General features: G+C 41.6%; 1 protein-coding gene across 3 annotated transcripts in view; it reads right to left on the bottom strand.

Moving 5' to 3' along the window:
• The window catches only part of HOOK3 (hook microtubule tethering protein 3), a 727,656-nt gene that overhangs the window by 277,212 nt on the left and 435,257 nt on the right, over positions 1-15,187 (bottom strand). For all 3 annotated transcript variants that reach the window (XR_012802125.1, XM_075603879.1, XM_075603871.1), the window contains 2 exons: positions 12,866-12,953; positions 12,130-12,199 (listed from right to left, as the gene is read on the bottom strand). Coding sequence is in view for 2 of the 3 variants with exons in the window: in XM_075603879.1 (XP_075459994.1) it covers positions 12,130-12,199; positions 12,866-12,953 (158 nt within the window). In the remaining variant the exon portion in view is untranslated. The remainder of the gene's footprint in view (positions 1-12,129; positions 12,200-12,865; positions 12,954-15,187) is intronic.

Here is a 15,187-nt window from a genome sequence, read left to right on the forward strand (position 1 = left end):
AACGGTTCTTCTGGCTCCAAGGGGGAGAGGAGGAATGGGAGTTCCAGACGTGTCAAGATACTACCTGGCCGCACAACTACGACAGGCAGTGGTCTGGAACACTAACCCAAAACAATACTGTTGGCTAGGTATAGAAACATATTATGCCGGGACGCCTTCACTACCAGCTTGCCTTTGGTCCATGAGTAAGGAGGACATGCCAAGTAGCAAATTCCAATTAGGCCCGATGAGACACACTTGGGAAACTTGGACGAAATGCAGATATAAATTTAAGCTCACATCACCTCACTCCCAACTTACACCAATTCACAAAAACCCAAAATTCCCACCTGGCTGTGAGCTCAGACAACTTGACCAATTTGAAACCAAAAACATTAGAGCAATTGCCGACTTCTTGAGCTTTGGGCAGTTCCTGAGTTTTCAAAATCTACGAACCAAATATGAACTAAGAGACCTAAACGTCTTCAAATATCTACAAATTCGGCACTTTATTCAAACATTATCCCCAACGTTGGAATTTCCCCCTCTCACTGGCTTTGAAAGGCTCTGCAGGGAGCCTGACCATCAGAAAGGTCTCATAACACAAATATGTGCAGAGCTAGAGAGAGCCTCAGAAGCTCCAACACATGACTATATGCTGCATTGGGCAGCAGAATTGGACATTGTTATAGACCGAGAGGACTGGGAAAGTATTTGGGAAACAGCCTCAGGAACTTCCATATGCACCACAATAAAAGAGAACATTTATAAAATCCTGTTCCGCTGGTATCTTACCCCAGCTAAAATTAGCCAAATCTACCCACTGGCCTCCGACCTATGCTGGAGAGGCTGCGGTCACCGGGGGGACATGGCCCACATCTGGTGGTCATGTCCAGAAATTCAAAAATACTGGGAAATAATACATAATCTTATAAAAGAGGTCACAGACCTCACAATCCCAATTGAACCGCTGACCTACCTATTGGCCAGGCCCTTAGAGAAACTGGACCGACCAACAGGCAAATTAATCTCCTTGATCCTAACGGCGGCGAGATGTGCGGTGGCGGCCGCTTGGAAGAAAGTGTCTCCCCCCTCCAGACAGACGGTTATAAACAGGATTAATGAAGTCAAAGACATGGAGAGACTGTCTGCATTCGTGAAAAGGTCCACCACCGCCTTCAACAAAACTTGGGATCCGTGGTATACACGTATGACCCAGGCCAATAGAACTACCTTCTGAGGATAGACCTGGAGGTCCTAACAGGAGACGACAACTACTTGAACAAACCAGGAAAAGGGGGAGACACACCCACCTCCCCCCCCCCCCACTCTTCTCCTTCCCTTCTACCTTCTTTCTGTTTCAACTCCGCGCCATCCCGATTGACCCCGGAGGAACAGGGGGACGCGGAGTCTCTCTTTCTCCTAAAAATGTTGAAAACTGTATTAGGCCATATATGATCTGTTTTTAGCAAATTTGTTAACAATTACTACTGCCTAATAAAAAAATTTGGAAAAAAAAAAAAAAGAAGAGAGATTCTTGGAGAAAAAATATGATTCTAAAACATTTGATAAGGTGATAGAAGGGGTAACTAATATGAATAGGAGAGATCTATTACAGCCCAAAAAGAGAGTTAAAGATATGTAAAATGTCATCCCCTTTATAACTCAATATAACCACAAATCATAGGAGGTAAGGAGGATTATTGAAAAAATTGGCCGGTTTTACAACAGGACTATATTTTGAAAGAGATTCTGCTTGACAAACCTCAACTAGTTTTTCAAGCTGCCAACTTGAAAGATAATTTGGCCCCTAGCTCTGTAAGAACTAAGCATGGAAAACCAGCAATATGGCAACAAACAACTTGATTGGAGGGAAATCCTTTGGGATTTTTCACATGCACAGATTGCACAGCATGTACAGTACATTTGGCATCAATAAAAGTAAAGATTTCACCTCTAAACATATGGGTGAGATTTTACAATTTCCAGCTTAATAAACTGCAGCACTGATTTTGTGGTGCACCTTTTAGAATGACCGTGCGGCCTACAGTATGTGGGCCGCACTACAAGAAAATTAAAAACCAGGATTTTAGAACACTTGAGGAATATTAAGAAGGCTTGGAGTCACATAATGTTTCATTACATTTTAAAAATCACCATGGTTCAGACCCAGTGAGTCTCAAGTTTATTGGAATAGAATTTGTTCCAAGACATTGGCGTGGTGGGAATAGAGTGCAAACTATTTCCCAGAAGGAAAGCCTCTGGATTTACAAGTTAAAAACTTTGAGACCTCTGGGTCTGAACGTTGAATTTGACATCAATGCATTCCTCAAGTGATGGTTCAACATTTTATTTGTTCCTCTCCCCCTTTTTAAGTCCCTTTTTAAGTCCTTTTTTAAGTCTATTCCCCTTTTTTAAGTCCATTCCCTATTATTAACCCCTCATTTTTAGCTATGAGCTATTTAGTAGCTATTTTTATTTAATTAGCTATAACAGCCTCATTTTATATATATTTATAATTTTATTTTTTATTTGATGTAGTCTTTTTTGCTTAATTGTTCCGGTCTAGTATCATTGCTGAAATTGAATCATCAGTGAAGAGTATTGAGTAGCTTTATTATGAGTTGTCTGTTTTTAACCCTTGTTGTTTTTTACTAATACATGCTGTTTATGTGTTTCAGCATTTTCCGCACATCCTTTTTCAATTTTGGAATGATTATTATGTGTAGGATGAGACAGGGTGTTTAGCATTTGTTTAATAATATTTTATATCAATTGTATAAACTTCTCTGTTATTGCATACAATCCATGATACATACTTGTTTTATTTTATAGTATATTAAGAGTTTTTGTAAGCTGATTGTTTAATTGTATTTAAATATTGTATTAAAGACTTGTATGACTTATTTTTTAGTGCATACTAATTAGGCATGCAAGTAGGGAGATGCCTGGTGCAATTCAGCACAGGTATTGCCAATTAGAACAAGCATTACCATCTCTGCTAATTACTAGCTTACTATGTAGGATCCAGCTGAGGTAGTTCTATTTCCAATGCCTAGTTTGATATATAAGTGCATTCAAGTTAGTATTGAACATGACCCCCAGATGAAGTCCAGTGGGACGAAACCGGTTGGGCTTTTTTGATGCTTTAAGGCCACCGTACCCAATCTCCTGAGAAGCCCTGATTGGAAGGAGACTGCTGAGACAACAGTGATGTGGCGGAGTGCCCCCACTGCGGGTGAGAGACGCTGGCGGAGGCAATCGCGGTTTGCACCTGACTGAGAAGTGGAGCGGTCGCATTGGGAGCGGTCATCTAAGGAGAAGGGTTGAAGTGCGCCCAAAGTCACTTCTAGTTAACTTACCAGCGGGGAAAGTGTGAGTGTGCTAACATTCCCCTCTGTGTTGTCTGTCATCTTAAGTAAATGATAATGCACTGTACTCTCTGCATGTGTGTTCTTTTCTTAATATGAGGGTCTACAAAGAGTCTGCTGACCTGGAGAATCCTCTACTTGGAGATACAGTATTATGTGTTTTTCAGTGCAAATCAACACTGGGATAATTTGCACATATTAACTGTTTTATCACTTTGCGCCACGAACACGGTTTTGTTTAGGTTATCTTAATTTGCGGTTTTGGTGAAAATCACGGGTGTTTAAGCTGCAGCTTGATTATATCATATTATTTGTTGCGCTTTATTATAGTTTTTTTCTGTGGTATTGTCTGCAGAAAGTGTCTGATCTGAAGGTATCTAAAAGGCTGCAGGTCTTGCACTTGGTATTTGTTTTGCAGATCCTGATAATATAGGATCTTCCCTTCTCCCATCAGGTCAGCTGCTATTTTTATATTTAATTTCCTGAGTTGCGTGCCATAGTTTTTTGAGCAGCTGGGGGGGGGGGGGGGGGGGAGTCCAAGGGTCTAGCTTGGACTCGATTCTGGATATTTTTAAGTTCAGAGACAGGCACAATTACCGGGAGGGTTTGGTAGAGTCTTGGGAGAATATTCATTTTGACTGAGGCAATTCTTCCTAACCAGGATATTTGGTATTTGTTCCAAGTCTAAAAAAATTTCAAAAAGGGGTGGAAAGTTACTTTGGTACAGAGATTGATATGAGCGCGCTACATGAGTTCATAAATATTTAATGTGTGTGGATCTCCATTTATAATTGAAATTTGCTTGCAGAAGTTTCATTTCTGAGGCTGGGAGTGTTAAGTTTGGAGCTTCTGATTTATCAGTGTTCATTTTATAACACGAGATACTGCCAAATTGGTTGGGATTGCAGATTAGGAAGGAATATCAACGGATTGGCCAGTGTTAATATTATATCATCTGCAAATAAAGAAATGTTGTAACTTGTCCCCCCAATCTGAATTCCCTGTATATTGACTTTGTCTCTGATTATTGCCGCTAGGGGCTCAATTGACAATGCGAAGAGAAGTGGAGACAGGGGACAGCCCTGTCTGGTACCATTTTAGTTTTTTATGGTTGCTCAAGTCACCTCCGGGACGCCTGGCATACGCTGTGAGCGTCCATGTTTGACTGACTGAGAATGTCTGAAGAATATCCTTGGCACCCAGAAAATAATCAATCCTAGAGTACGTCTGATGTGGAGCCGAGTAAAAAGTATAGTCCCGCTGACTTTGATTCTGTACTCTCCAGATATCCATAAGAGAGAAATCTTTTAATATCTCTCTCAAGTTTTTGGCGGTTTTCAGAACTAATCTTGAGAGGGGGATACCCGGAGTGCTGGACTTATCTTGGTCAGGGGGTGTGGGTGAGGGTGGGAGGGATAGGGGAGGTGAGGGGAAGGTTTGTTAGGAAGGAAGGTTTGTTATGGAGCGGGAGCTGGGAAGTGGGAACTTCAATTCAACTTTAATTCACCTCTGTTTATGAACCTGCAGTTCATACTGTTCTATATACCTAAACATTTCCCTGGGGGTTACCCTGTCTAGATTTGAAAAATATCATTAGACAACTTTATATTTACCTCCTTAATTACAGAGTTCTACCGCGTCAAAAATGTCTGGGCCTTCAAAGGGACCCTCAGCAGGGGGGGAGCGGACAGACCAGGGTGGGGGAAATAGCTACGGGCCAATATAAAAAGGAGGGAGAAGGTTCCTTCACTTAAGTGCTTTTGTCTTTGGACTCTAATTGCTAATTTTTCATCTTTTGCTCGCCTTGTTGCACAAGGTTAGGGGAAATAATTTGGGCAAACGGGGGATGCATGGAGGGAGAGATCTATCCCCTTATAATGTTTGGTGGAGGAAATAGGTGGGGGTTGTACGTTCTAAACCTTGAGTTTTTACATATATGGGGATTGTGGACCTAAGGGGGCTCGAAAGGGGCTGGCGGCAGGGATAGCCTGGGGCTGGGGTTTAGGTGGGGGGATTTGAAGTAAAGGGTGTATTGGGGGGAGACTTTTTTTTTTTTACACTTGGGGCATATAAACATTTAGGGGTCTAGGGAGTCCCGAACCTGACCCCAGTGTTCAGACACTGGTGTTGATGTGGCATTCTTCTTCATCCTCGGTCGCGGCTTTCTGGGCGAAGCCTTCAACTTGGGAAAAGTCGCTCGCGGTTCTCGGACCTCCTAGACTTGCCGCCCGCTTGCTTTCATTTCTGTGCACCTAGGTACAATGTCGTCATGGGTCGTCTTTCCGGAAACTCGTCCTTGTCCGGATGGATGCGGGCCCCGGGAAGCTAGCATACAAATGGCAAGGGGAAGGAGTCCCAGTGTCTGGTGCCTCTCGTCACTTATATTTTCCTCCCTTTCCTTTCAGGGTCCGTGGAGTTACGTGAGTCTTCAGTTGGTTCCGCCAAGTTTAGTAGGCTGTTGCGCCCCCTCGTGGTTATCTGATTATATCGCCGCCAATTCTGTTAGAAGTCTCCCTACATCCACAGGGTGCGCGTTGGTCCACCTGTCGTCTCCAATCAGGTGCTTCGGGGGGTTCCGTTAGTGGCAGAGTGTAAGTGAGGTGGAGAAATGGGGTAAATGGGTTAAGTAGCTTAGCGGGGGAAGGGAGGGCAAGAGGGCGGGAGCAAGGGTGGGTAGTTGATGATGGGAGGCAGGGACAGGGAGGGGGGAGAGGGGAGGGGAAGCAGCGGGACAGAGATCAGAGAGCTGAATCTAGGGGATCAGCAGGGGGGAGAGAACAGGAGGGAGGGATCCAGCCACCTTGAGATTGGGAGCTCCACTACCTTGACTGCTCAACCAGGTTGTTAGGTTTTTATCTCCTTCCCTCTTCATCCCTGGGGGGGAGGGGGGCTAGGTCGCAGATCTGCAATAGCCAACAGCTCTGGTAAATCCCCACCACCCATGGGCGTTGCGAGCCCTCTCCCTATGGAGCCCATCCCGAGTTCGTTGTTATGTCTTCATCCCTCTCTGAGAGTGTTCCATTGATTTTTAGCTTGGGCATTGCTGCAGCTAGTGTGGGCTCTTGCTGTGGGACGGGGGAGTTGCTTAAACATATCAACTTTAAACAGGGGGCATCCGAGCATCTCCAGGAAAAGTTTAGACACTGAAAACTCCCACAGCTTTATTTATCCCTTTCTTCTCCCACTTTTTGGATTCCTCTGGCTAGCGAGCCTTTCTAAAGCTCTAGGAGGTCTGGCTGAGTTTGGTGACCTTTGCTCCTTTATCCGCATCCTCTTGCCTGTTCAGAGGGGACAGTTCCAGGGATCTCAGAAAACGGGGGCTTTCCTCAGGGTCGGGTATTGAATGGTATTTGCCGTTAGCCTGGACCACTAGTTTAAAGGGGAATCCCCATCTGTATTTCACCTTGTGGTCATTCAGAATTTGTGTTAGGTGCCTCATTTCACGCCTTTTCGCAACTGTCACCCTGGAGAGATCACTGAAGATTTGTATTGATTCGTTTTGGAAGTTCAAGTTCCCTCTTTCTCTGCCTGCTAACAGGATTCTTTCCTTCGTGGTATAGGAATGGAACCTGACTATTATGTCTCTTCGTATCCTAAGGTCCCCCGACCTGGGGCCCGGAGCTCTGTGAGCCCGGTCCACTTCAAGATCTTCCAACCGGAGATCAGGAACTAAGAGGATGAACAACTCTTTGAGATATGGGCGTAATGCATCAGCGGAGATCGTTTCGGGTATATTGCGGATCCGTAGGTTTTGGCGTCGGTCGTGGTTCTCGTGGTGTTCTAGGCTGTCCTTGTTTGCAATAATCTCATGGTTCAGCCTGTTGAATTCATCTTCGGCCGAAGATTGAGAGGCCAACTTCCTCCATTTGTTTTCCAGGGTTTCTGTTCTTTGAGATAGGGAACTGAGATCTGATTTTAGCCCGTTTATTGCCGAGGTCAGATCCTCATGAAATCCCTGTCTCATTTTAGTGAAACGTTGCTCCATGTGTTTCATGAACAGTTGCTCCATGTAGTCTTTAGTGAGTTCTTGAGTTTTTAATTCTCCTGACGCCATTTGTGGTTGCTCACGAGTGGGTGCCCCTGGTGCGCACGCTGTGGCACCATCTTGTGAGTCCGCGCTGTGTTCAATTGAGCATTGGTTTGCAATAAAGAACAAGGAAATGCTCTGATTCTGCAGTTTTTCATTCTTTGCGGACATCCTGGCTGTTTTATGTTGCAGACCTGCATGTTTGGTTATTTTTTGCTTAGGTCTGTGCTCGATCTATACGTATGCAACCGGAGGGCTCAGGAGCTATTCCCTCAGGCGACCATGCCTGGTGACGTCACCGGACGTCTCCAGAATCAAATTGTTTTAAGGCAGAGGCTTGCCCTTGGCTGAATTATTTTCTGTTTCAGTATTCAATAGAGAACTGCTGCAAACAAAAAGGATTTTACAAAGTTTCAGAGTAAACATTGTGCAATATTTCTGCATAAATAAAATTACTTTAATGCCAGTATGACATTGTGAAATCCTTTTCGAGTGCAACAGTTCTCTATTGAATACTCAAACTTGTAAGGCAATTATATTGGGATTCCGACCTCCCTGCCCGATCCCTGACTGCATCCACAGCCACCAATATATGGATCAGAATGCACCCACTATTATTATGTTTCTTAGGGCCTCATGCAGAGAGCAGCGCTATTTAGAATTGGAGAGGGGAATTTTTTTTAGCTTTATTGGAGAGTTTTTTTCTCCATATGCAGAAAGGGCATAAAACTGCATTTACAATCCTTTCTGCATATGGAGAGTTTCAAACAGCGCTATGAGCGCTGTTGAAACTAGTGGGAAAGAAATCGATTTTTTTTTTCTCCTCCACAGGCCGCCGAGCGCCAGCTGCTTGGTGGAGAGGAAAAAAGTTGAAAATCGCGCCCAAAAGCCACTAGATGGCGTTCGCGGCTCTCTGCATACGGCAGAAAAAAACACTGGAGAGATTAGGATCTCTCCAGCCGCGCGGCGAATTTCAAGAAAAAAAAAAATGGCGCTTTTTTTAAAACTTGCCTTTCTCTGCTGCTTTCAGCTCGATTTTCGCCGGAAAATGGCGAGATTGCTATTAGCGCTGCACTCTGCATGAGGCCCTAAATTATTTTCTGTTTTCTATCATTTGAGAGAAAGGAGAGTTTGTCAGTAGATCTTTGCAGAGACAGATCCTGATAATTTTTGTTCCAACAGGATAAGAGATTGCATTGAAGTTGTCCTAGGTGAAACAGAGCCCAGGGTAGCATTCTCCTCAGAAGGGCTATGCATTCCTCTGTTTCACAGTGTCGTATAAACTGCATCTCTTTTGCAAGCTGTTTGACGCTTTCTTTTTTTTGTCTGATGAAAGTGACACTTTTGCTACTATGGTTTCGGAAAACATTTTCAAGAATCTCAGATTTTGAGAGGGAACATGCTTGCTTTTTTGTGGTTGATCAACCAGCCATGATCTGATAGCACTTGTGTAACTATATGACTTCTGTTCACTGTCTGCTCCTGAGAGTGTGCCCTCACGAGAATATTATCTAGATAAGGAATGATGAAAACTTTCTGATGTCTGATATGGGCTACTATTGTTGCTAATATTTCTGTAATAACACAGGGAACTGTGGAAAGACCCCGGAATTGGAAGTGACGATCCATAATACAAAATCTTAGGAACGCATGATGCGAGTGATAGATAGGGGCATGTAGATATGAATCCTTTAGGTCTATTCATGCTACGAGATCTCCTGGTCTAATCATATTGATAATAGATTGTATTGATTCCATCTTGAAATGTTTTCTTACAATATATCTGTTCAGATCTCACAGATCTAAGACTGGGCGAAAGGAAACTTGTTTTTTTTGGAGACCATAAATAAAATGGGATACAAACTTTGACCTCTGATCTGAAACTTCCATAATAACTTTCTGTTTTATCAGAACCTGAAAACAATTCTGGAGGGCAGTTAGTTTACTTTCAATCCTTGGGAATGGTTTGTTTAAAAATAATATCTTCTAACCATGCTGGATGATTTATAGTACCTAGTGATCTTGTGTTGTATGGATCGACTCCTCCCAGAAGTGTCTGAGCCTGCCTCAAACCACTGATTTTCTAAAGCAGATTAGCCTGCCCCAGGCTTTTGTCTTCCTTTAGCAGAATAGCTGTAAAATTAACGGTCTTGCTCGATTGGAAAAAGTGACCCTTGGCCTGTACTGTTAAAGGGTTGTTTCTGGGCTTTAGATAAATAGGAAAATATAGGGCACTGACCTTGGGGTAAAAAATATTCTCTAATATACTTCTGAGTCTCTGGGTACAGGGGACAGAAGAAGAAAGATGTACTTTTATTTATAACTGCCTTATTCCCCACACACTATCTTTAAGACTCAGTCTGAACTCAGAGACCACCCTCAATCTTGTATACAGTTGGGGCACCCACAAACCCTACACTGGTTCTTGGTCACCTGAGCAAAACCTGGGTCACCCCATTTAACCTATGGAATCACTCAGCTACAGGGATACCTATTCATCCCTGTTCCTCATTTTCCTTTCTAGGATATGCTGAAGCAGGTTACCCTAGTGGTGAGTCGCGCTTGCATTTTCAAGGGGAGATAATGCCGGGACAATGTGCCTACTTGTATCCGAGAATCAAGCATGATTCCCGGGTACATTTATAGGGGAACCAACAACTCCGGACCCCAACCTACTAGGCACATCTGTTAAAGAATCCTCCGGAAAAAAAAACCTTGAAACTTCCAACCTAGCAATACCTGCTCGCTGGCATGCCCGGAAAGGGAAAAACACCAAAAATACTTTTATTACAGACAGTATATGGAAACAGTACAATGTAACTGGGCCCAAGAGCTAACGCTCTTGGAAACTTATACACAGATCAGGGGTAACCAAAACAGGCTTAATCTTTATTTGAGAGTGGTTACCCCTACCGTCACAATGTTCCAGATTCTAATGATTCTTGAACCTTGGTGTGGTATATTGGGTACTTCCTGGTCACTGTCATGTGATGCTGTGATGTCACCACTTTGACTTCTGACCCAGGAAGCAGAGTGAGAGCATGCAGTGTAACATCAGGGTTTAGACAGACACGTAGCAGTCTGAGGCAACAACGGAAATACCCATGCCGAGACCACATGTCAGCAGCAATAAAGGATGGTTAAACACCCAACAAGGTAGCGTGTTATTGCGAAGCATAAACACCAAGACATAACACTTGGAAAACCAACCTTCATAGCCTTTGCAAGACATGCCAAAGATATGATAGATCTACAAGTAGCTCCAAGTACAGAATAAAGCCCTCCCTTTGTTTGTCCATTTGATCTTCAAAAGCAGCAGGGGAACCGTTCTTCTAGAAAATGTTGCTATTGTCACATCAACCGTGCATGCATTTTCCCATTCTTCTTTGTCGTGTTTTAAAAAGATACATTTTATTGAATTTGCTTGTGGTTTCAATTTTTCTTTTCTGTAGATTTCCATTCACTTGCAATCAGATCATTGATTACTTTATAAATTGGTAATGTTCGTGGTTTCTTTCATTTTTTTATTGAAAGGTAAACAATACATAACATACAAGTTAAATGTTATACAGTTTATGGAACATTCTTTTCACATTGTTTATTGCACACATTCCCACGCCCTTCCATTAACAGTAGAGGGAAAAAAAAAAAAAGATTATTTTCTGCTTGCCCATAAATCGTCACACAGAGTGAGGAAATTACCCTCGCCTTCCACCTACGAGTTTGTGATCCTCTCTCACAATAGCGTTATTTAATTTTTGTTCCAAAAAAAATCTAGTCGAAAGGGTATTTAATTCCCATTTTTCTTCTGTTAATCCGAATCTTAATGTCATTTATTTTCTGAGTTTCTCAATGCCGGTCACATTGAAGAACAACAAAATGAGCATTTAAACTTTAATCTTCAAAAGAGGAAGCAATAAATCAGATGTATATTCTCTTACAGAGTAGTAATCACCAGAAAAATCCAAAAGTGCTTTTTCCTCCTTACAGCTCTGAAGGATTCCACCATCAAATTCTTGAACCATGTTGAAAATTCAGTCATTTGTCTAATGCAGTTTTTCTGATACAGTACTGAACATAAAAGTGAAAACATGCCAATATGACCCACAGGCAGTTAAGGTGCTTGGATTTAGCAGCACTTTTGGGGTCAAAGAAATAAGCAAAACAAGGGGGGGGGGGAAGCCCCAAAGAGAAAGAGCCCAAGCCTCAGATCAAATCCTAAATATCTTGGGCCAACTAATCGATCTGAGTTGGAGATAACTGAATGTTACTTGGGTGAGAACAAAGCGGCGACGGATTGGGAATTAGTTCCTGGTTGAGCGGGCTAAGCAGCAACCTTTAAACATTAAAAAAAAAAAAAACTCTTCATTGTACTCGTCCATTGTAGGACACGGACCAACTGACCATAGACCAGAAGGGGTGAAGTTTAAATGGTCTCAACAAGTCAGGTGGTCTGCGTTCTAGCTCCAGCTGAAAATGCCCATAATCTCTATTGCCATGCGCTGTAATTTAGGCACAGTAGAGAAAAGGACATTATAATTTTATGGTTCTTCACAAATCTGCACCTTTCAATTTAGCACAATTAAGATATATACGCAAGAAAAAAATCTGAAAACAAAAAGCATGAGGAAAAATAGGATATACTCTGGTGTTCGGAAAAACATTTATAAGTACCTAGTGCTTCATAACCGGTTTAAAAAAAAAACTACATTTGCAGAAACAGCACACAGTTAATCTCAAGTAAGAACTTACTTGATTTCGGGTGTAACAATCTCTGCAGCTAAACTGTCTGAGGGTTCCTGGTTACTTAATGGCATTAACCCTGTGAATTAAAAACAAATATATAAAAAAAATACTCCAAAATTAGACATTAGCATTAGAGGACATAATCCTGCAGCCTTCTATAGGTCCCCAAACCTCCTTAATTCATTCCATTGTCACATCATACAGCGGTTTAGCTGCAGACAAGGCTTCTAGGAACATTCAGACATGCAAACGAGCACCTAGTGAGTATCACCTTTAGCTACCTATCCAGTTTTTACATGGGATTCAATAGAGCGAAAAGGAAGCATGGAATCAGGTGACCCACTCAGACAGCTGACCTGTTCTGAAAAACTTTACTCTTAAATACCACTTCAGTTCAAAGGTCAGTGCCAAAAAAATAATAATCAGGGTAGTAGATATGGTGAGTATTTGTGTTGTGGCTACTTTAAGTCATATTTTCTCTGAGGTATAAATACCCAAACATACTCATCATACAGTGCAATATTCACATTTTAAGGGTAAACCAGGACAACATACTCCAGGGAAAACCGGGGAGGATGGAGTCAAGTATACATTATAAAATGTCATTTTACTACGGACTAACTTCCAAAAAGCATAACATAACATCCAGTTTAAAATCTTTTCACAAAGTATGCTTGGTAAACTTTGTGTTTGTTTCCAAAAGAGCAAGTAAATAAATGTATGGAATATGTTTTTACTGTACCTGCTATAGCAAGCTGCCCCTCCTGAGCTTGTACACATCTCAGCTCTTCAATAGTTTCCTTAAGAGAATCTCTTTCTGTCCTTAGTCTCTGATATGGTACATAGCACATAAATATATTAGGTTTATCTCTGCAGTCTCAGGTCTATGATATCACATAATAATCAGCAAACTAGATAAGCTGCAATTTTTCACAATTTTCCATTGTACTTGTGGAAAGATAACTTTATAGCTATAAACCTTTATATCTTTTTATAGCATATAATACAGATTCATTCTGAAACTTTTCGAAAATGGGAAAGGTGTTCTAGTATGAATGAGTATCTTAAAAACTTCAATTCACAAACATGGTTCTGTTGAAGCATTTAAAAAACCGCAGTGATATCCAAAGGATGTCATAAGGACGGACACATGGGTTGTGCTGCTCCTGTAGAGGAGAAAAGGTTAAATTCTTACATAATTACATAGTACAGCTGAACCCCATTATAACGCGGTCCTTGGGGTCCACAGAATCAGACCGCGTTATAACCGGGATCGCTTTAAAATTTCACCTTTAACCGGCATCTAGATCTCTCTCTCCTCAACCATGTGCTCTCCTCTCTCTCCTGCACTGTGGACTCTCTGCTTTCCTCCTCTCTGTCCCGCAGCTGTCGGCTTTATTTTTTTTAAACATTCAATGCTTTATTGACAATGGACAAAACATTTTACACATGCAGGGACCGAACTCAGGACCTTCCAGATGCTGGTACCAATACATTACAGCTACACCACAGGCCTGGTGTGTATATATATATATATATATATTGAATCCAGGTACATATATTTGTATCCAATTTGCTATATTCTGTACACCAACCTCTTGCGTGGAACCTACTTACCTCCTCAAAGAAACAAATAAGGTTAGTTGGGCATGATCTATCCTTCATAAATCCATGCTAACTATTACTAATAATTGTGTTTTCCATTAAGTATTCCTGAATATTATCCTGTATTAAACCTTCAAGTAGCTTCCCCACTATTGAACAACAAGAACACTCCCAAGCGCAAAGACTCCCCTCAGGTATATAAAAAAAAAGGAAGAAAAACAACATAGTGCAAATGTGTAATATAAACACCTAATTGCTAGTTAAACTAATGATTGCCCACTCATGTGGTGTAGGAATATTTAGGCGTTTCCTGAATTCTGATCTGGAGCAGTTTTTAGGACAGGAATTCTCCCTGACCACATAAAAAGAAGAAAAGTGTATATAGTGTAATACAGTTTAATAAAAACATATATATGAGAGCGGTGAGCTCATTCAACTCACATGCTCCCACATGAACAATGGCAATTTGACCAGTCTGGGTCTTGTAGAAAATTTCAGCCATGCCTCTCTGTAGCCATAACTGTTGCAGGGAAGGTGAATGTTCCTCCTCCCAGACACACAGCTGATCATGTGACAAAAAATGTGTAATCGGGCGCTCCTTAATTAGTTATACAAAGTGCTAGTGCATCAATCATGTGCAGAAAATATAGTGTATAAATGAACTAACTATATAAAGTGACCAATATTGTATAAAGTGAACAATTAATAAATACAAATATATAATTTCCACCACCAAATGTAAATAGTGAATTATTTGTAAAGCAGCTCATACAAAACCCTTTTATAGACTGTTCTGGAGTCTATGTCTTGATTGTATTCTTCCACAGCAAGGGGAGCGCAGGATGTTCACAGTGTGGTCATGAAAGAATAAAAGAACATAACATAGTGCAACCTGTGTGTATATATCAGGAGTATATAGGGCTGTAACATAGTAGCACTCACATTTTTTTTTTTTTTTTTTTTTTTTTTTTAATTCGGGGTCCACGCTCAAACCGCGTTATAGCAGATCACGCTATAACGGGGTTGAGCTGTATTTTCAATTTGAGTAAAGTAGTTTTAACTGAATTTCAAAATAAAGTCATTAGCAAACGACTCACATTTGCACCGACGATTGGTTCTAACAGTTTAAAATTGTTTATAGATGCACATACATTTTTAAGGAAAATGACAGTGAAACTACACTTCTTGAATCTGAGCTTGCGTCCTGTTGAGAGATCCTGGCAACCGGAGACCAAGCGTGACATCACATCCACCTTTACCGCAGTGCACACCGGAAGTGTTGGACGTGAACGAGCGAACGCACCGGAGACTGTATGCCCAGAGGATCTGGATTTCGTACAATTCCCTGTATTGTATTTTAAAATGTGAGTGCATTTGTGTTTTGCTACTGATTCTAAAATACACTTTTTTAGACAGACTACACCATGCTAGTCTTCATCCTTTTTGCATGACACGAAAG

This window comes from Ascaphus truei, chromosome 1 (assembly GCF_040206685.1).
Source record: "Ascaphus truei isolate aAscTru1 chromosome 1, aAscTru1.hap1, whole genome shotgun sequence".
NCBI classification, from domain to species: Eukaryota; Metazoa; Chordata; class Amphibia; order Anura; family Ascaphidae; genus Ascaphus; species Ascaphus truei.